General features: G+C 35.1%; 1 protein-coding gene across 2 annotated transcripts in view; it reads right to left on the bottom strand.

Annotated features, from left to right (window-relative positions):
• Positions 1–22,582, bottom strand: part of NIPBL (NIPBL cohesin loading factor) — a 135,977-nt gene that overhangs the window by 101,142 nt on the left and 12,253 nt on the right. For both annotated transcript variants that reach the window (XM_006156317.3, XM_006156318.3), the window contains exons 5-9: positions 21,950–22,101; positions 17,652–17,812; positions 16,610–16,703; positions 9,803–10,429; positions 453–2,078 (exon numbers count right to left, since the gene is read on the bottom strand). In XM_006156317.3, the coding sequence (XP_006156379.1) occupies positions 453–2,078; positions 9,803–10,429; positions 16,610–16,703; positions 17,652–17,812; positions 21,950–22,101 (2,660 nt within the window). The remainder of the gene's footprint in view (positions 1–452; positions 2,079–9,802; positions 10,430–16,609; positions 16,704–17,651; positions 17,813–21,949; positions 22,102–22,582) is intronic.

Genomic DNA, 22,582 nt, shown 5'->3' on the forward strand with positions numbered 1-22,582 from the left:
AAAAAAAAAAAAAAGAAAAAAAAAAAAAAAAAAAAAAAAAGCCACCGGGTCCGGGACATGAACCGCAGTTGAAAAAAGAAAAAAAAAAAGAATAGAATACCCTCTATAGTCAAGATAAATTTTTGGAGAGTTGTTAATACATCAATTCTAATACATCATTCATTTGATTAATAAGCAACTTGCAGAAATATGTGAAATAACTGAATAGCAAAAAGCCTTAACTCTGTGTAACTAAATAGCAAGAAAATTTATGATTACCATAAGTAAGGGTAGGAGAAAAAAGTTCACTAAGAATTTTTTATCTATATTTCTGAAAACAAATCACTGTTGTTTTATATAAGTATTATATTTATATAATAATAATTTTTATAAATTTCCATTTAAAAATACTGAATAGCATTAAAATTTTTAGTTGATTATAATACAAATGACATCAGTAGAAGTTTTCTTACCTTTATTTGACTTTGACTGTTTAGTCTTGATAGGTTTAAGGGAACTTCTTGATTTATCCTCTCTATCCTTAATAAGTTTCTGAACATCATCCAAAGACAGTTTTTGCAGAACAACTACAGGCTTAGCTCCTTTATTTAGATCTTCAACTAATCCCATTTTTTCTACTTTGTCTTTTTGCTCTCCTTTTGTTTCCATTTTCTTTGTCTCCTGAGTAATATTGCCATCTTTATCCCTCTTGATTTTTGGAATGACAAAATTTTTCAATGCACCAGACCTGCCTCCCAACAAATAACTTGGAAATTCTGCCTTATTGTCAGGATGTGCTTTATTACCATCTACTTTACTCTTGTTGCCCTCTGTCCTTTTGTCATCTTTACTATTTGGTGATTTAAAACCAGGTTTGTCAGGTCTTGATTTATTAGAATCTCCTTGTTTAACACGAGGACTGTCAGGTCTTGTTTTCTGTTCCCCAGAAGATGGTCTTTCCCTTGAGTCCCCTGATTCATGCCTGTGTTTTCTTTCTAGTTTATCAGTTTTTGAGCCATCAGATTTAATGCCATGTTCGTTTCTACTAGAGGATCTCAATGTTTCTGGTCTTCGAACCCTAGACTGATCGCTCCGATGTCGCTCCGATTCACCCCTGTCATCTGATTTTTGTCTACTGTCATGGTCACGTCTAAGTGACTCAGAAATAGATCGGCCATCAGGTCTCTGCTTTAAGGCTTCGGCTCGTTCTGATTTTAACCGAGGTGAATCAGATTTAACATCCTGTTTATGTTTAGAAACTTCAGGTTTTTTCTCTGTTGATGGCTTTCCAGAATCCCTCCTATTTTCATGCTTGTGTTTTGGTGTTTCAGGCCGGCCTTCATTTTTTTGCTTTGGGGTTTCAGGCCGGCCTTCACCTTTTTGCTTTGGAGTTTCAGGACGTCCATCACCTTTCTGTTTAGGGGTTTCAGGACGCACATCACTCTTTTGTTTTGGAGTTTCGGGCCGGCATTCACCCTTTTGCTTTGGAGTTTCAGGTCTTGATTTTGTTGTTTCTGATTTGCCATTATTTTGTTTGTTTTCATTTGGTTTTGTATCCGACAGTCTGTTTTCATTCTGTTTAAGCTCAATTATGGTATTCTCATTTTGCTTGGATTCAGTCTTTCTATTCTCATTCGGTTTATGTTCTTCTGTTTGGGTCTCAGTTTTAGTTTCTACCTTACTTTCATTTGATTTTGTCTCCACCAATCGGTTTTCATTTGGTTTAGAATCTGACAATTTATTTTCATTTTGTTTCATTTCACTCTTTGAAAGCTCTGGGTCTGACTTTTTTTTAGGTGTCTCAGGATGGTTTTCTGGTGTAGATTTAAGATTTCCAATGATATCTTCCTGAAGAACAGAAATAGGTGCATCATTACACTGTTTGATTTCTTCAGGCTTTTTTATGGAGTCTGAATCCTGAGTTATAGAAGCCTGAGAGTCCACTCTTCCTGCCTGATGAAGATCAATGCTAACCATTAATGCTGGCCTTGACCCATTTCCCGTAGAACCCGTCTCCTGAGAAGCTGGTCTATTACCTCCTGTAGCACCCCCAGCCTCCTGTGGGTAAGAATCTTGTTTTCTTTTTTTCAAAGGCTTATCTGAAATTAAAAGATAAATATTAAATATCAGTAATTGACAAATATTCTTATCTTATTAAAAACCATATGAATTTGGACTACCTTTCTAAAGTCAAAACTTTTTTAATGTAGTAAATGTGAATGTAGACATGAATACATAAACTAGTAAGCACGAATGATGTAATACTTCTAAAACCAAGGTTTAAGGAAATATTCAGGCTTAATCAGGTCTCAATAAATATTAGTGGTTATAGTAAAAGGAATTTAACAGCATACTTTTTTTTTTGAGAGGTTTTTTTTTTTTTTTTTTGCTATAGGGCGCATGTGCTCGCCAGACAGACAGAGATAGAAACAGAGAGACAGAAAGCAAGAAATCACCCCCAGGGGGGATGGCCACGCCGCAATCCCTTCTCCTCCTTTCTCCTCTCAGGATCTTGGGCATGCATGCATACGCGCCCGGCATGAATTTAAGCCACCGGGTCCGGAACTTGAACCGTGGTCGACTACATGGGAGTCCAGCAACATAGCAATTACGCTAACTGCTGGTCCTGTTAACAGCATACTTTTCAAGAACATAAATAACAAGAATATAAAATGAATAGAAATTATAATACATCAAATGCAGACACATGTTCACATTCACATATATTAAGATAAACCACATTTTTTATACAGGAGTAGGCAACCAGTTTATAAATCACATATTCTCACTTAAAATAATTTTAACTTTTAATCCAAAACTACAAAAAGCCCCAAATGTGCCAACATACCAACAGGAAATATGTTTCTACATGTAAGGTAAGTGGAGAAAAGAATGAACCTGAAAGAAAATAGAAATCATGCCACTGGGGAAAAAAAAAAGTAGGGGCCAGCAGCAGAGGTGTAGTGATTAAGGTGCTGGATTTCCACATGGCAGACACAGTTCAAGTCCCAGACCCAATAGCTTGAAAAACACAACAAACAAATAAACATTTTTAAAAAAGTAAATGAAAAGAATAAGATAAATAATTTAATAATCTGTCATTAACTTTCGATCCAAAATTCAAATTAAGGTATTAACAGTATAAATAAAGTTTAAAAGTAGTATATCATGTTAGAAATAAATTTAAATCTAGAAAGTAACATATTGAGTTGTCAGAAAGTCATGATGCATCTTTGCACAAGAAAACAAAGAAAAAAAAATGTCATGACTTTTTCAACAACCCAATATATGTCATAGGTATAAACCAGAAATATACAGCACTTTAAAAATAAATCTTGTCTTGAGCAACTCCCACTGAAGACAAATGCTTCAATATTAAGTTCTATGAGTCTGTATATATGCCTCACAAAGAAATACAACAATCTTTTGAACTTTAAAGACACGCACACAATAACACAAATCTCTCCCTGCAATAAAATGTTGAGGTATATATTTTACAGTAGTATATTTCTGTGTATTATTTCACTTCTGACTCAAGCAGTTGCTTGGTCACTTCCTATAAACCCGATCTTCAGCTAGTCCTAGGGAATATTACATTATAGTATCTTGATGTTCCACCTGTTTTTATTTGTTTGCTGAATCCTTTAACTATGTTTTAAAGAAAACAGTAGCACAAGGTTAAAAGTCAAGTGAACATCTAAAAAATGGCCCCTTACTGTCAGAAAACCAAGTTCTGGGAAAAAAGTTTAATAGCAAAACTTCTTTTATACAACATCATTGTTTTCTCCTAAAAGTGAGAAATAGTTTATTCTAGTTTAAAACCTAATCAAATATAATTAAAATTTACTTTAGATATTTGGAATTATCCAGAAGTTAAATCTATCATCACATGTACTCCATCTGCAACACTATGTCATAACAATAACGAAGTATCATTGGATTAGTTAGTTAAAACTGACAGTGTAAGAATTGATGTAAAGCCTTTTGCACCAATACCTAAGAAAACAGTACTCAGAATACTAAATTTATGTTTATAGGATCCTCTTTCTAAATGTTCTGTCATACAAAATAATCTACATTGACAAAGGACACACCGAATAATTGTTATCATAAACCTAATGAGCTATCACCTTATATATATCCCTTAAACCTCTATGAAAAGAATCTAGAAATTCATAGAGTATAACCTAATATTTCTATATTTCTGATGAAATGTGCTTTGTGAATCATTAAAATGGCAACCTAAGCATAGTGAAAAACTGCAATGACATAAGTCTCATCTTGGGCATCTGAAGACCCCCTTAAATCTGTGGCTCACTCTTCGATTAATATGAGCAATCTGTCCTTCAGAAAACACTGAAATAACTTAAAAGGCTGTTCTGTATGTACATTGGGGTGTATTTTTAGACAGGGTCTTGCTATGGTGCAATCTTCCTGCCTCAGTCTCTATAGTGGTTGGAACTACAGGCTCATGTGGCTTTTAGAGGTTGGTATTTAAAGAAATACAAAATACTTGGGTGTATAGATCAGTAACCTCAGTTCATTTTATGCTTTATCATTAAAATGGATATCTGGCAAATAAGTTAGTTACCACAAACTGTGGATCCTATAATTACGGCAAAAGGCATGCAAAAGCATTTGCACTAAGTAATGTATTAAGACTGAGAAAGAGCTTGGGATTTTTTTCCCCCACTATACATAAAACACTGTGAAATACAAAGTTTCAATTTTAACTATTGAAAAGTACTTCTCCTCTTCTGTAAAATCAAAATTAGGAAAATCCATTACTGTTATAAGGATTTTTGGACATGTTAAGAGCAAACATGGTATAATTCACTTGGTCTGATTTAGTTCTACTATGACTTTACTCCTATAGAGTGTTTCTGAATCAGTCACTTTTGTCTATCTACTTTTGTTATCAGTCTTCATTATATCATAACCTTTACCTAATGATGAAAAGTCAACTCTATGAAGAATAATTTTAGTATCTGAGACACTGATTATCTTTAAGCTCTCTTTAGCACTGGCAACCATAAGATTAATCTATCAGAATGCATGTATTCTTAAAGAAAATATATACAAAAGGATATCACAATTTTAAAACCAACAACTATCATGCAAATGTTATTTTAAAAATAAGATCTAGTACTTACAGAAATTCTTAACTTAGTTATGTTTATAAGAAATAAACTACATCACCTACTTAAATCTACAAGTAATAATCCAAAACACTTAAAGCAGAAAGTGTAATAATTGTATACACAGCAGCCAATTATGAAAACTTCCTACCCCTAAACCACAGTATAGACTGAATGGCTTAATTGTCCTATTCCAGTGCAAAATATCAGTCTCTTAGTCTAAATGAAAGGGGGTAATATTGGGTCATCAGGCAAATCATGACACATTTTTGCCTAGAAAAATATGGCATGACTTTCCAAATGACCTAATAATTTACATCATATAATGGTTACAGTGCAAGAATATTGTAACATTATAAAAAAAAAAATACTGAAGCAAGGGCATTCCTCCTACTTGCTAACATGGAAAGTGTACCTTGGGAAAGGAATAGGCAAAAAGAACAAAGGAACTCCCTGACTGAAAACAGAAAGCAAGGATTTCAGAACATGAGGGAAATATTAATGTGTTAATATGACAGAACATTCCAGGAACAAGATGAAAAGCCTTTTAAAACTAATTTATATAATTACGGATGTTAAAAGTATGAGCAAAAAGATAGAGAAAAAGTCTCCTTCAGAATATTACGTAGTATTAGGTTATAGAGTTACCCTATCAGTGTATTTATACAATTATCCAAACAAAGGAGAACAGGCCAAAGCGTTGTACATACCTAGCAGTCAGAAAAGTGTCTTCTATGTGCGGAACAGGGTTATATTGGAGTCTACACAGCCTTGGGTTAAATATTTAAGACTACTCTATGCCTTTCCTCAAATTCTACAACTGTAAAATATGTTTTTGAACTTTCTGATCTTACTTATAAGATAGTTTTTTGAATGTCTAGTTACCGAAGCTTATACTTCTGTCATAAGACTCAGATCTAGAGCAGAAGTCTCAGTAAAACCACATAGACCAGACAAGTAGTCTTGTTTAAATGTTATTACCTTAGTACAGTAGTGGTAAAAGTTTTCAGTGCGAAATCTTAAATACATTAAATCTCAATTTTAAAATTTAGTTCTAAAAAGTAAAAATAATGGTAACTAGTGATGAGTTAACTTCAAGGAAGCATTTTCTCTCTCAAGGGATGACTATGAAACCACAACTTCAGAATAAACTTCACTTTTTGTGACTTCACCTATAACCTCAGAATAAAAACACCTGTAATCTTTCCAAAACTTCAAGATAACTTCTTGTATACAAAATGCTATCTCATCACACAATGCAGAAAATGAACAAATGCAAAATGACAAGGTTCAAATCAGAGGGGCTAGGTGGCACCTAAATTCCAAAAGTTTTAAAATAAGTCCATGTAATAAGAGGAACATGGCTTTCATAAAAACAAGTTAGAAATGAAAACAATAATAGGAAACCAGCAAAATCTACTTTAATCTTTATAGCACCAGATAACTATCCAGTCAATTTCCTTGTTCAATTCTTCAATTATTTTTGTTATAGATACACTATCACAGATTACAGAGAAACCTGTTTAGATAATTGAAACTAAAATATACAAAATTTCTACAAAAACAATATGCTGATTTGTTTATTTTGTTCCCCCCCAAAATAAATTTGCTAATCTGCAATGAGACTTATATACTACTATCCTTACTTTCATTCCACTTTAAAAGTAAAAAACTTTCGCTTCAACAAGTATGATATAATCTAAGTTTAGGAAAATTTTAAAAATCCACCATTTTCTGTTTTTCTTCCTAACTACTACTACTAAAAATCATTTTAAAAATCACATTCTTTTTAAGAACACAATTTTCTACAACACATATTAAATGCCATGCAAAAACTCAGTTCTCAAGGCAACTGACAGTTCTTAGTTAGGCAGTCACAATTTTGCATGTCTCTTGAATAACTGTTGTAGGATTTAGGGTTTGTGGGTAGGTTAATAGTACCAAAAGAAGCTGAGTAATGTTGCTTTCTTCACCTAACATGCATATACTTATATATATGAGAAGGAAATACACTTTGGAACCGATAACATAAAGCTATTTATCACTGGCCCCCACACTGTAAACCAGAGCAAAGGAACAAGCAATACTTAATTTCAACTTTAATGTCAAAGATTTACTAGTTAAAATCAAAACACACATCCGTTCTTTAGCCAATAAAGACTTCTGGCAACCTCTTTTCTTTCTTTTTAACTTTGCTACAGGGTGCATAACAAAAAAAAATGAAGCAGAACTCTTAAACACACTTCTCGGAGGCTTGTCAAACAATTTAGTGTTTAGTGAAAACTTTTACCAACTTTTTCATCCATGAAATACCCGTTCTGGGGAGGGATGTCTGTATTCCTGGTGCTCCACTGAAGAGGATCCAGCTGGCTGTGTGTAGCGGGATTTGAGGCAGTGCGCATCATCCTGTGCACGCAGTAAGTCCATTGTTCTCCTGACTAGTGGGCAGGTTGAATCCTCACAGGCTTCTTGCCGGCCATTACAGAGGAGCCTACCAGGGTCTTCAGGTTGGTGAAGTCAGTGGTGATTTGAGGTTTAATGGAGTGATGGTAGTTGTGTTAATTTCCTAAGGCTGCCATCACAAATCACCACCAACGGGTGACTTAAGACAATAGAAATTTGTTCTCTTACAACTCTGGAGTCAGAGGGTAACTCAAAGTGTTAAAGTGATGCTTCCTTCTTGGAGGCTCTGAGGAACAATCTGTTCCCTGCTGCTCTGTTAGCTCATTAACAGCTGTCAAGACTTGATGTTCTTGGTTTGCAGACTCATCACTGATCTCCACCCCCCACCCCTTTACGGGGCCTTCCCCGTCTTTTCTTCTGTAAGGACACCAGTGATTGAATTTAGGACCCATCCTAGATAGGGATGATCTTTTATGAGATCACAAGTTAATTATACCTGCATAGATTCTGTCTCCAGATAAGGTCATAGTCACAAGACCCAGGGACTAGGACTAGATGGATTTTTTTTCCTTTTATTTAAAAAAATTTTTTCCATTTCATTTTCTTCCATGCATTCAATCACATTATTATTTGTCTTACAAAATGGACATTTCAATAGGTGAACATTTCTCCCTAGTACTGTTGATAAAACTACGAAACATTTTCAACAGATAATACCACACCTCTTTGTGCCATTGATGCTTTGCCTCCCTGTCCCTCCCCCAAATGTACTTCCTCAGACCCTCCTCTTTCACACACACTGTATCTGGTATTTACATCTATATACTGCATTTCTATATCCTTTAGATAATTAGTTTCAATCATAGAGTGCAGCCACTTGGTATATATTAAGTGGGGACATACAATGCCTCTCCTTCATAGCATGGCTTGTTTCACTTGGCAGTAAGTCTTCCAGATTCATCCACTTCCTGTCAAAAGCCAGGGTTTTGTTGTTTTTCTTTTATGGATGAATAGTATTCCATTGAGTATATGTGCCACAGTTTTTCTAAACATTCATCAGTTCGTGGGCATTTGGGTTGTTTCCATGACTTGCACCCATTTTGATTTATACATTTTTGCAAATACTGTGACCAAATACTGGCCATTTTTTTCTATAATATTAAAAAAAGCCATCATAATAAACCAGATTTTACTCAACATCAAGAAGTTTTGTTTTACAATTACCAAGAAATAAAATGTAAGAGTTACAAATAAACCTATAATATTTTAGTCTTAAGATTAAATCATAAAGCAAGGTTTCATTTGGGAAATGGGCACATGTATTTGCAAAGACATACAATTCATAAATTAATGACCAGCAGGTGGTGTAATGGTTACATCATTGGACTCCCATGTAGTCAACCATTATTCAAGGCCTGGACCTGGTGGCTTAAAACTCACACCAGGTGTGTGTGCATACGTGCCCCAAATCCCAAGAGAATGGAGAAGGGATGTGGCATGGCCAACCCTCCTTGGGGATGATTTCTCACTTTCTGTCTCTCTGTTTCTCCGGCAAGTGCACACCCCCTATGCCAAACATCTCTTTCAAAAAAGGCCATTAATTATATTACTAATTTTAATCATTGATGAATCAGTCTTTCTTAAAATGTTCAAGCAAATGTAAATGTGGTGCACCAAATAACCAAGAACTCACTAGAGTTTTGCTGTTATTTAATTATAATTTAGTTATAAATCACGAAGAAAGCCTATATACTCATAGAACAAGTATGTCGTGAAACTCCATCCTAATATACTTCTATAAAAGAAAATAAGTAATTATAATCATCATTGAAAGAACCTAGGTCCTTAAGGTTTGCTATTTTATACAAACTTAAAACTCTTTCCATAATTTACTTACTTAAAAAAAATTATAGTATTAAGATAGTAGGAATATAAACCAAGTGTAATATCTAACTGTCTAATGAGCACACACATAAACTTTAAAAATATTACCAGCTTAAAAAAATTCTATAGCAGTTAACCTTTCTTTGGTAGAAAAAGTTGAAGATGCACAAATATATGAACATAACTTGTGGAAAACGCGTATGATATAAAAATGTTAATGTTCATTTTTAAAAGGCAAAAAAGAAGTGAAATCAGGGTATGTAATAGGGAACAGACCTATAGGAGAGAATTACCAAATCTCACATAGTTGCTACAGGTAAAAAAAAAAAGAGTAGCTTAAAAATTTTTGACACTGCAATTACATATATGCCCAGATGGTAATAATGAGATTATTTTACCTTTATCTTGAACTTCTTTTGAAAAGCGCTCCCTTTCAATAGCTGATTCTCTTTCTATTCGCTCAATTTCAGCCAATGCATCCAATTCCACTTCATCATATATAGGTCCCTGTTGTGATATCTGTTGCTGATTCTGTACCACAGAAGTCTGGGGTTGTTTTGTAGCAACTGAAGTGTTCTGTTGTAAAACAGGCACTTGATTTGCTGGAAGGAATGCTGTTTGTTCTTGCTGCGACAAACATTGAGCAGCATTTAGTGGGCGGTTTACATCCTGCGGAGTAATGGGTGTTTTTGAAGTCTGTCCCGGGTACTGCACATTAAAAGGAATATCATTTTCTGAAACATTGCTATTTTCCATACCAGAAAGCATATCCTCTTGCTGGTCCATGTCTGAAGACCTTACACGAGAAAGTCTTAATGTAAGTTTAGTAGAGTCCTTGGATGGAGAGCTAATTATATCATACATTGCAGCTTTCTCACTCTGGTCTTTTTCATCCTTGCCTAATTTCATTTTCTTTTGCTTCTTTTGTTTTCTTTCTGGAGAATCTAGCAAGATGTCTGGTGGAACATCTCGGGGTGATGAACAAGGTAGAGGTTGAGATTGTAGAATTAAAGGTGGTCTTGATCCTAGAAAAACAATTCAGTATATATGAACAGTTGTGCTGGTTTCACATTTTTCTACAGTCTGATACAAATATTAAATAAGTGACAGTACAGCATGGTAAAAACAAATTATCTAACCCAAGCCACTTGTTTACAAAAGATGAAGAGAAAGACTAAGGACATCTCAATTCTTTAGTTTACTGGTAGATGATGTAGTTTGAATCAAAGTATAAATATTCTGTGTCCCAGAGCAAAACTGTTTCTGTCTTTTTGCTTATAAAGTACTAATACTTAGCTTTAAAGGGGAAAAGAGTTCATTATTTCTAAAGATGATACAATACAAATATTTTGGATATGATCATCTCTATCTATTATTCTACTGATTATAGGAAAACTGATATCCTAATATCTGAAGTTAAAAATAAATGAGATTTTGTCCAATTACACAGAAATAACAAGTTAATCCTACAGATGACATTCACAGATATATTACTGGTACAATAAGAAAAAAACTGGGAAATTCAGTTACTGGAGTTTTCACTTCAAAACCTGATGGTGAAGTAATGACATAATTTTACATGGTCTTCTCTTTCTCTCTCCACTTATCATCATTCACACACTTTCTTCAGCTTGCTAATTGTCCTTTATTAGAAAAATATACAAGAACATGGGTTGTCAGGTGACATGGTGGTCAAGGGTGCTGGACTCTCACATGGCCGACTGCAGTTTGATTACCAGACCTGGCAGCTTGCATTCTCACTTTCTCTTTCTCTCTCTCACTCTCTCACTCTGCTCCTCCTCTCTGGTCAAATTAAAAGGGAGGAAGGAAAGAAAGAAGGAAAGAAGAAGGAAGAAAGGAAGTTAGTTAAATGATTCTTCAAAAGAAAAAAAAAAAGAATATACAAGAATATCAAATTTCAAAATTCGATCAAAATATCTTAAGCCCAGATTCCATTGAATTAACCACTGTTGTATGATACAGGATATTTAAAATGAGTCAATTAGGTAGCTGGATGGTGGCACAATGGTAAAATATGATGATGTAGGAGGCTGACCAACAAGGGAAGATTCTGGATTCCCATCTGGAGACCTCCCTGAGTATACCAGGCCTGTGTGTGCCCATGATCTAGGGCTGGCAGTGGATCACAAGTCATGACTTGGTTGGGATGCTCTCTCTTAGTCTCACTCTTGCTCACTCAAAAAATAAGTAAACAAACTTTCTTTTAAAAGGCCAATGAAATGGAAAAATTCTAATTAGCAATATGCTAGTTAAAGATAAAGAGAACTGATATGCTTCAAAAATTAAAATAAAAAATTTTATCTAAATAATGTGTTTCTTGTCATCAGACTACTAATAAGTATTAGGTCATCGGGAAAGTCATGACATATTATTCTGTTTTTCTATTCACAAATGTGTCATGGCTTTCCTGAAAACCCAGTATTTGAAAATCTGTAGGAAACTATAAAAATCAGTGAGAGGGCCAGCAGGTGGCCTAGTGATTAAGGTGCTGGACTCTCATATGACTGACCACAGTATGAGTCCTGAATTTGGCAGCTTGCTTTCTCTCCCTCTCTCTCTCTGTCTCTCATGAACACGTGTGCCCTGTAGCAAATTAGAAAATAATGACAACACATGAAATTAAATAAATTTTAAAAATCAGTGAAGATGAAAGTGCTTTGTGGAAAGAATGTAAATTTAAACCTGCCTTAAATTAAGCCTGCATGCATATATTTTTTTTCTATGATATATAAATCTGAACTTCAACTAGCAATGTCAATATATTTTAAGTAACTTTTTTTTTCTTTAAATTTGCCAGAGAGTGCATGCACTCACCACAGACAGAGGAAGAGGGAAAGTGAGAAAGTACCCTCCCTCCCTCACTGCTGCAATCCTTTCTGCTCCATTTCTCTCTCTTTTGAGGATTTTGGGCACATGACCCAGCATGTTTTGTTCAAGCAACTTAGTCTGGGACTCAATCTTAACTACCAGGCCATGGGATGGCCTTAAAAATATAATTTTTAAGAGAATATAGCTATTGAATAAAGTGTGACAAAGATGCAGTTGGAGTAATTTACTATAAATGTTAAAATATAGAGTATATAAAGTTAAATCAATAGAGTTTTTCTTCAGACTGACATTACATGAGCTATTAACATGAAACAAAGCTAATATTTTTAGACCAATTATTTTTTATCAGAGCTGGGCAAGGTGCTTTACATACCTATGACTTATTATTTATAACATTCTTGACTATTATCATCAGCATTGTGCAGGAACAGAAATTTGCCCAAGGTTATATAGCTAGTAAACCTGAAAGTTTTAAAATGAGATTTGCCCAAGCCTGAATTGTAAAAGATCAATTGCCTTCCTAGTTAACATTTTGGTGGCAAATTGTATATATATGTTAGAACAAACTTCAATTCTAGTATACCATGTAAAAATCAAATGAGACTGATGATGCACTCACTCTTCAAAACTAGTTGGAAAACAACTTCATGAAAAGAAGTTCAGGCTTCTTATTAATAATGTGTACATGAGACTATATGAAACTTTAAAAAAATTTTTATGGACAGGTTTTTTCCTATAGGGTGCATGCCAGAAAGACAGAGAAGAGAGACAGAAAGTGAGAAATCATCCCCCAGGGGGGATGGTCATGCCACAATCCCTTCTCCTCCACTTTCTTCTTGGAATCTTGGGCACACACGCACTCATGCCCAGCTTGAATTTAAGCCAACATGTCCAGGACTCGAACTGCGGTCAACTACATGGGAGTTCAGCGACATAGCCATTACGCCAACTGCTGGTCCTGAAACTTTTTTATTTATATCTAAAACTAACGTCTTTCCTTCCACCCTCCCTCTTTCCCCTCCCCTCCTCTATCTTTCCTTCCCTCACCCTTCCCCATCTATCCATCCCTCCATCTATCCAATTACTAGAGTCACAAGAAAAAGAATCTGGTTATCTAGACATCCACTCATTACCCCTCCCCAACAATCTAAATAGTGTCTCACCCTAACAGTAATTGTGGAATATGTCCCCAATTTTGATGACTAACATACCTATAAAGGTTACTCTGAAAGTTGTTCTCGGGACCAGCAGTTGGTATAATGGCTATGTAGCTGGACTCTCACGTAGTTGACTGCAGCTCAAGTCCTGGACCTGGTGGCTTGAAACTCACGCCGGGCACTTGTGCGTGCCCAAGATCCCGAGAGGAGAATCGAGGAGAAGGAATTGTGGCGTGGCCATCCCCCCCTGGGAAGTGATTTCTCGCTTTCTGGCAAGTGCACATACCCTATAGTATAAAACTCTCAAAAAAAAAAAAAAAAAAAGAAAGAAAGAAAGAAAAGAATAAAGAAAATAGTTGTTCTTTTTTAGAAGCTGGATTTTTATCCCTAAGAGTTCACAGAGTTATAGTGTTACAATGGCTCATCAAAGTTCACACTCCACCTCACGCAGTATGTGTGAACACAATCTATGAAAAAATAGCTTTACCATTTAAAGCAGACCATTGCGTGTTTTAGATGGTTATTATTAGAAACTCTCACGGGTTGAGAAACTATACTATCAGCTTTGTTGCAATTAATTTTAAGGTTTTTATTTATTTATTTATTTATTTTTTAAGATTTTTGCCATAGGATGCATATGCTTGCCAGAGAGAGACACAGAAACAGGGAGAGAAGGAAAGTGACAAATCATCAGCCAGAGAGATGGCTACAGCACAATTCCTTCTCTAATCTGCTCTGAGGATTTTGTGCACAAGTGCCCGGTATGATGATTTTCAAGTTGCTGGGTCCAGGATTCAAACCACAGAGTCAGCTATGTGGGATCCAGAGCCTTAATCGCCACACCACCTGCTGATCCTGTAAGCAATCTGCAATTTTAAGTACTTAATATTTAAGATACAGTTCAACTCTAGACTTAAATTCATAATCCTGTAAATCTGTTATACACAGAAGACCATACAAGCTTCTTTGGGAATTCAAAGATAAATGAAATAAAATTCTGTCCATGAGATAGTATAAATTATTTTTTTTAAGAGAAATTTTTGCTACAGGGTACATGAATTCACTAGAGAGACAGACAGAAAGTGAGAAATCACTCCCTGGGGGGATGGCCACACCACAATCCCTTCTTCTCCATTTTCCTCTTGGGATTTTGGGCATGCAAGTACATACAGCCAGCCTGAGTTTTAAGCCACTGAGTTCAGGACTCGAACCATGGTCAACTATGTGGGAGTCTAGCATCTTAAATCACTATGCCACCTGCTGGACCCCTGAGATAGTATAAGTTTTTACCAAAAAAACAAACAAAAACCAAAAACCATTAATTAATGGGACTGTCCATAAAAAAATTCACTTAACTTAGATCTGGAAGAAAAGAAAGCATTTTTTTTTCATCGTTAAAGGGTATGTGTGCTCACCAGAGAAAGAGAGCAAGCATGCAAACACCCCTCAATGGGACATAGCCACAGGCAACCCAGTCCTTCATTTCTCATCCTGTCAGGATTTGAGGCATACATGCACATGCATCAGGTGTATTTTTTAAGTTGCTGGGGCTGTAATTAGAACTAGACTTGGCCATGTGGCAGCCAGCTTCCCTGAACATTAAGCAATTGGTTAACGGCTAGTCTTAGAATTTTTTTTCTTACTTTTTTTGGCCACTGGGCCTGTATGCTGGCCAGCAAGAGACAGAGAGAGTGAAAGTGAGAAATCAACTCCCAGGGAGGATGGTCACACTGCACTCCCTTTTCCTCCATTCTCTTGGGATTTTGGGCACGTGTGCCTGGTATGATATTCAAGCTGCTAGGTCTGGGACTTGAACTGTGGTAGGCCATGTAGGAATAGAAAGCCTTAACCACCACGCCACCTGCTAGACCCCTAGATAAGTTTTTTTTTAAGAGGTTTTTGCCTTAGGGTGCATGTGCTCACTGGAGAGACCAGAGGCAAAGATAGTAAGAGGGAAAGTAAGAAATCACTCCCCGGGGGGGATGGCCACGTCATAACCCCTTCTCTTCCATTCTCCTTCCGGGATCTTGGGCTCATATGCACACACACCCAGCACAGTTTTCAAGCCCCTGGCTCTGGGACTTGAACTGCAGTTGGCCATGTGGGAGAGTCAACAATGTAACTGCTATGCCATCTGTTGGACCTGGGGATTTTAATAAGCCAATATGAAAGGAGATATGAAAGATATGACAATGGGACAAAGAACAGTGAGAATGATTCTTAGCGTAAGTTTGAAATATCAGGTAAGTAGGAAGAAACATTTTTATGGAAATGAAAAATTACAACTTGTGAGATAAGATTGGAGCTAAAGGTTGATTTAGGAATCTTGTTCAACGGTGTTACTAAAAATAAGGAAAAAAAACTTGAGTTGAAAATAAAAATCTAATCACAGAAATCTTGAGAAATGAAATTAAGAAAAAGTAGTGAAGAAACACACACACATATGTATAAATACATACATACATACACACACGCATACATACATATGTGTGTATATCAATAAAAGAAGTAGAGGAAAATAGAAGAGTTCAAGAAGAAATAAGTTTCTGGTGGGGAAGTGGGGGCAGCAGATGTGTTCAAGCTGAAACAAGTTTTCCCAGAAGAGGGGTGGGAGAGAGACTAATCAAAAATTTCAAATATTTAAGAGAGGTTAAGACTGTGGTTTGGGGCCAGTAGGTGGCATAGCGGTCAAGGTGCTGGACTCACTCTAGTCTGAAACCAGCAGCTTAAAACTCAGGCAGGGCGTGCGTGCATGTTTGCGTGCGTGCCCAAAATCCTGAGAAGAGAATAGAGAAGGGACTATGGGGTGGCTGTCCCCCTGGGGGGTGATCTCTCACTTTTTGTCTGGCTCTCTGGCAAGTGCCAACACCCTAGAGCAAAAATCTCTCTCTCAGAAAAAAGAAAAGGAAAGAGCTGTGGTTTGAAAACATCATAGGATGTATCAATGAACACAACACTGGTTATCTCAGAAAATTATTGATAGTTTACTGGGATTTAAATAAAATAGGAGATGAATGAATCAATCTAGGAAGAGGGACAGACAGATTTAAATTACCTGATCTAGGCCTACATTCAGATTTTTTTTTTCTACAATAAAAAACAACAGAGAATAACTTCTGTTACCTGCTTAAGGAAATTTAAGCCTTTACTCAATTTGAATACGAAAAATTGTGAAGGAAATTTCAGTTATAATAATACCTTTAGGAGTTCCATCACTTCCAGCAGGGGAGCAAACTGGCTGTGGGGACCTCAAGGGAAAAGCTGCATTCCTCATTGTTGAAGAATCTCCATCCTAAGAATAAAGTATAAAGTTTATATCCTGAATAGCAGGAGAGGTTTTATAGAAATCTTAAAGAGAACCAATAAAAGACATAAATTACTGACAGGTAAAGTGTTGGAATTCAAAAGCATAATTCTTCTGCACTTTCCTGTTTTCTTCTTGGTATATCTTAGAAGGATTGAAACTGTATCCAAAAGAATCAACAGCCTAAGCATGGCAATGAATAAAAAAATTGGTATTACTAATATGCTCCATTTTTGGCTGCTATTTTCTACAAAAGGAGCTGTGAACACACTACTAGGCTGTAAACATCTTCAGGGCAGAGTCTACTATTATCTCTGTTATCCTTAGATACATGCAGCTTACATAAAAATGTAACCAAATCAATAACAAAACAAATATCTAGTATGTGAAATATTTTAATATCAAAACAATATTAAATTTCAGGGAAAAAAACACCCTTGTACATGTATTAGAGGGGAAAAAAGAACCAAGTACTAATAAATAAAGGTTCATTATTTAAGAGACCAATTTGATGTGAACAGTATTGACTTAAAACTGAAATTATGTCTCATTAAGAACCTAAACCTCTAGGCCAGAAGCCAGCAAACTTTTTCTGTAAAGGGACAGACAGTAAATATTTTAGGCTTTGTGGGCCACTTATAATCTGTCACATACTGTTCTTTCTTGAGGATTATGAGTTTTTCTTTTTAAATAACTCTTTAGAAATATAAAAAGTCATTTTTACTTTATGGATCAGTCACTAGCTACAATTCGTCAATCCTGCAGTAGATTTAGCCTTGTGGGTACAGGAATCATGTTCCTTATAGCTAGATTCTTGGTATCTAGTATAGTCCCTCATATACGATAAATATCTTTTAAATTGTGAATGAAAATACTAGTTATGTGACAAATATCAGAACTATTTTATTACCTTAATTATACTAATACATTACATACGTCACTACTTAGCCTGTGCACCATGTGTAGGTAGTCATCACTTGAGCCATGTCTAGGATTATCAGCATGATGATTAGCTGAATTGCCAGACAACGGACCAGAAACTTTGTTATCATGTATATTTCTCAAACCACCTGCAACAATGGGACTTGATACTGATGCTGGAATTAAAAAAAAAAAAAAAAAAAAAAGTTTTATAAAAATAAGCTGTTACAATTCTTAAGGAAATAAAAAATTGTTTAAGAATACAGAAAATAGATAGAATAATATAATGAATATTTATTCTTTAGCCAGTCTGATCAAATTTTAATACTGTGCAAGATGTCATTTCAATTTATTTCTGAAAAGAAGTAAAATATTAGATATGATTGAAGTGCTCCACTATCTGTGTATTCCTCTTTATCTTCTTCCTCTTATTCCCTAGATGTAACTACTATTTTGACTTTAGAATTCATTTTACCTATAAAAATCTTTATACCTTTGCTATAAATGAATCTATGCCTAAATAGTACATATCACCGTTCTACACATTATAACTATATATTCGGTAGATAATACAAGGGAGTCTTCAAACAGTTCATGGAAAATGTATACTATATATTATAAAAAAAACTATGGATAGATTTCAAAATTTTTTGCCCCATTAATAAATTTGTACTTCGATTTCATTTTTCACAAACTTCCTGAAATTCCTTCACAAGTATATATCCTTCTATAATTTATCTTCTTAATCAAAATTAAATTAAAATATATACATTTTTATATATGTAGTTTTTAAGATTATGCTTTTTTTTGGAGAGGTTTTTGCTATAGGGCGCAGGCGTTTGCTAGAAATACAGAGACAGACAGAGACAGAAAGTGAGAAATCACCCCCCAGGGGGATGGCCACGCTGCAATCCCTTCTCCTCCATTCTACTCTTGGGATCTTGGGCATGCACTCACACGTGCCCAGCATGAGTTTAAGCCACCGGGTCTGGGACATGAACTGCAATCAACTACATGGGACTTCACTGACATAGCCATTACACTAACTGCTGGTCCCAGTTTATGCTTTCATAAGAAGAAGGTGCAGGTGGGAATAATAGGCAACCAGGACAGAGTTGTCAAGCTGTGATTCTTATTAGCCTTGTGTTTCAAGTTGACCCAGAATCCAAACCATGGCCTGCTACAGAGCTCCATCATCACAGAACAGTGCCATATTATCTATGCTACCAATGACTAGGCGATACTCACTTTTACACTATTTTAAATAACTACATAAATTATATTGTATACTATACACAAATTCATTTCATCCTTCATGTGCTAGACAGTTAAGATTGCTTAAAAGTTTTGCTATTCTGATGAATACCACAATATATGTTCTTTCACATGACACTGATAACTGTGTAAGGGATCAAGGCACCAATTACCTAAGGGTGAAACTGCTAGTATGTCCATTTTCAAATATTAACGAATATTATTAAATCATTTTCCAAATTACTTATGTCCTCAGAGTTCCTATTGCTCTAAATCCTCGCTAACAACTTCTAGCATTCTGAGTGTGAGAAATGTCACTGATTGTCACTTTCATTTACATTTCTTTGATTACTAGGGAAGCCAAACATCTTTTTATGCTAATTGGTCATTCAGATTTCTTCTTTACCACAAAGTCACAAAGACAGTCTCTTGTATTTCCTTATAAGTTTCAGTTATGCTTTCTCATATTGATGTGTGTAAGCTACATAAAACTTTATTTTTTTTTTATATTTTTGTCACAGGGTATGTACTCTTCCCAGAGAAAAACACACGGGGGGGGGGGGGGAGAAGAAGGAGAAGAAGAAGAAAGAAGAAAGAAGAAAGAAGAAAGAAGAAAGAAGAAAGAAGAAAGAAGAAGAGAGAATTCATGCCCTGGGGGATGGCCATGTCTCAGTCCATTCTCCTTCATTCTCTTGGGATTTGGGGCACACATGCACGTACACCTGGGGTATTTTCAAGCCACTGAGCCTGGGATACAAATCAATGAGTTGATCATGTGGGATCCAGTACTTTAACTACCACACCACCTGCTGGCCCCATAAAATTTATTTTTTTTTTAAGTGTAGTGTGAGATGGAAATCCAATTTTATGTTTTTCTATATGGATGACTAATTATTTCAGCACAATTAATTTGAAAATTCATCCTTCCCCCATTAACATATAAAGCTATATGACTCAAGCTTCCATTTGTATTTATGGCAAAGTGTTGTGATGACTAGGTGAAGGGGTTAGTTGGGATATTCTTTCAATGTTTCTGCATGGCTATATGTTTTACAGTGTAATGGTCTTTGTTGAAGATGATGATGGTAAAATCCTTGATTTGAATATCATATACTCCACACATGCTTTGCAAAACCTTATTACATTCCACAAAGATGTACAATTAAGTGTAAGAAAGAAATTATAAACAAAAAGTTGGAAAAATGTTTTAAATGTTGCTTTTCTTATACTTAAAATTAATTTATTTCTGGATTCTTTTCTTTTGCCGGAGGTCACATGCACGGGGATGGGGGGGGGGGCAGAGAGAGAAAGAGAGAAAACCCCTGACCAAGGGAAAGTGGTAATGCCTCAATCCTTCCTTCATTCCTCATTCCTGTCAGGATTCTGAGAACACACACACACACACACACACACACACACACACACACACACGTGCCTGGGGTGTTTCTCTAGCAGCTAGGACCTAGACCTGAATAGTAGTCAGTATGTAGGATCTAGATTCCTTAACCACTGAGCTATGGGGCTGACCCTCTGGATTTTTTTCTTATTCAATTGACTATTCATGTGTTCCTTGCTACACACACACACACACACACACACACACACACACAAATTAACTTGGAATAACTTTAGTATCTGGGCAAGGCTAATCCTTGAGTAAGTTTATCAAATATCTGAGAATTTCTAAGAAGTGACTCATTACTAAACAAAGCTCAAGTTATATTTCTCTTTGATTTTGTGACTTCAATTTATTATTCTGAAAAAGCTGAGTTTATTTTGCTAATAAAAAGAAATACCAATATTTAGAGTAAAAAATGTATGTTTTTTCCTACACACTCATGTATAGATAGACATTTAAATAGAAACAAATGTGCTCTTTTGACATTTTTCTGCTGATAAATTACATTTAAACTTTTCCTATACTTTTGTGTGCACATAGCATACCAATATTACACTAATATTTTTACAAAAAAGAAGAATCTATACACTCACAAGCAATCACACTAAATTAAATTTTAGAATTGTCTATTCCAAATGTGTGATTTGAATGCCAGTTTCTCCTTGAGTTAGAGTGTAAAATGGTCTCAACCAAATAAAAAGTTTATAAATGAAGTTCTAACTCCATGCGTAATAAGAAAATAAGAATATACATATGGGAAACTAATGATTGACAGTAAATGTTTAAAATTTGCTACTAATTATGGAAGATAAAACACAGACGTTTATTATCTTTTGCATTTTTCTGCTTTAAAAATCTCTTTAAAAGTACAAATAAATTTACACTGATAACCAATTATTTAGTAGTCATGGAATGTATGTCAATGTCACATAACCATCAAAGACATCATAATATCAACATTATATATAAGACTTCATTATCAATTGAAAATTTGTATCTTCCTAATCTCAGAAAAATTTGCATCTAAGATTATCAAATTTCCTCTACTCTACTATATCCACTTGTAGAGAGAAAGCTTCACAGTATACACTTTACCAAATTAAAATGTAATTATTATTTGTCATAGCGCTATCTTAAGAAGAAAGCTTAATATAAAAAAAGCATTTTGGGCTGGCTCTGTTGCCTAGTGGTTAAGGCAGCAAGATTCCAAACTGCCAACTGCACAGTTCCAAGTCTAAGACCTGATGGCTTGAGAAGCATGCAGGATGTGTATGCATGCATACTCAAAATTCTGCAACAGGAGGAAGAGATGGAGAAGAGATTGTGGCATGACTATGCCCCACAGGAGTGCTTACTCCTCTCTCTGGCGAGTGCATGAGCCCTCTATCAAAAAGTAATAGAAAAGTTCTTTTTAATTGCATAACTAAATACTATATAACAACTAAGCCCAAAGAGCCAAAATCGTACTGTTCCTTTCACCTCCTAAATGATAAATTTCTGAATAAGTGCGTTTAATCATTTAAACCATATCCTTAAAAAAGCTTATTGACAAGTATAGTCAGTACAGTAATTTTAGTTTATATATAAAAATTATATAAAAAGATAATTTATTTGGAAATATAATTAGGCATTCCTCATAAATAACAAACAACTTTCTTACCTTGCTGCATCTGTGGATGTGTTGTATAACTTGAAGGATGGGAATATGGCATGTATCCTGCAGGGCTTTGTGGGGCATATGGACTAGGCACTGGGCTATTTTGTTGTGGCATAAATCTGTTCCCAGAGCTTGTCTGTGGTGGCACAAACCGGCTAAAACCCAAGATCCAAATAAAGAATATCAGGAAATAAATGTGCTATTGCTTGAAATCTCACTGTCTTAAAATTTTCTGAGCACTAATTTGTACACCATAAAAATCTATGCAAATAGAAAAATGTGCCAAGTAGGCAAAGAACACACAGAAATTATTCAAATTTCATAATCCAAACCTACACTAATCTAAAAGTAATAATATACATAATCTAAAAGTCAAAATCAATGTAATTCATTTACTTTACTTACACAGACATACCAATTTGCTTAACATATACAAAACCACACTAGCCAAAATTCATTTTATTCTTCAAATTTTCCTTTTTATCTCAAACACATTCCTTAGTTTTTATATATTCTTTTGTCTGTATGAAGTTAAATTACTACTTTAGTAAGTGGTAGCTACTTTAGTATAGTAGTAGAGTATTTTCACATATGAAACTTTAAGGCAAATGTTGATGTCAATTATTACTTAAGACA

The sequence above is a fragment of the Tupaia chinensis genome, unplaced genomic scaffold (genome assembly GCF_000334495.1).
Source record: "Tupaia chinensis unplaced genomic scaffold, TupChi_1.0 Scaffold000489_1, whole genome shotgun sequence".
NCBI classification, from domain to species: Eukaryota; Metazoa; Chordata; class Mammalia; order Scandentia; family Tupaiidae; genus Tupaia; species Tupaia belangeri.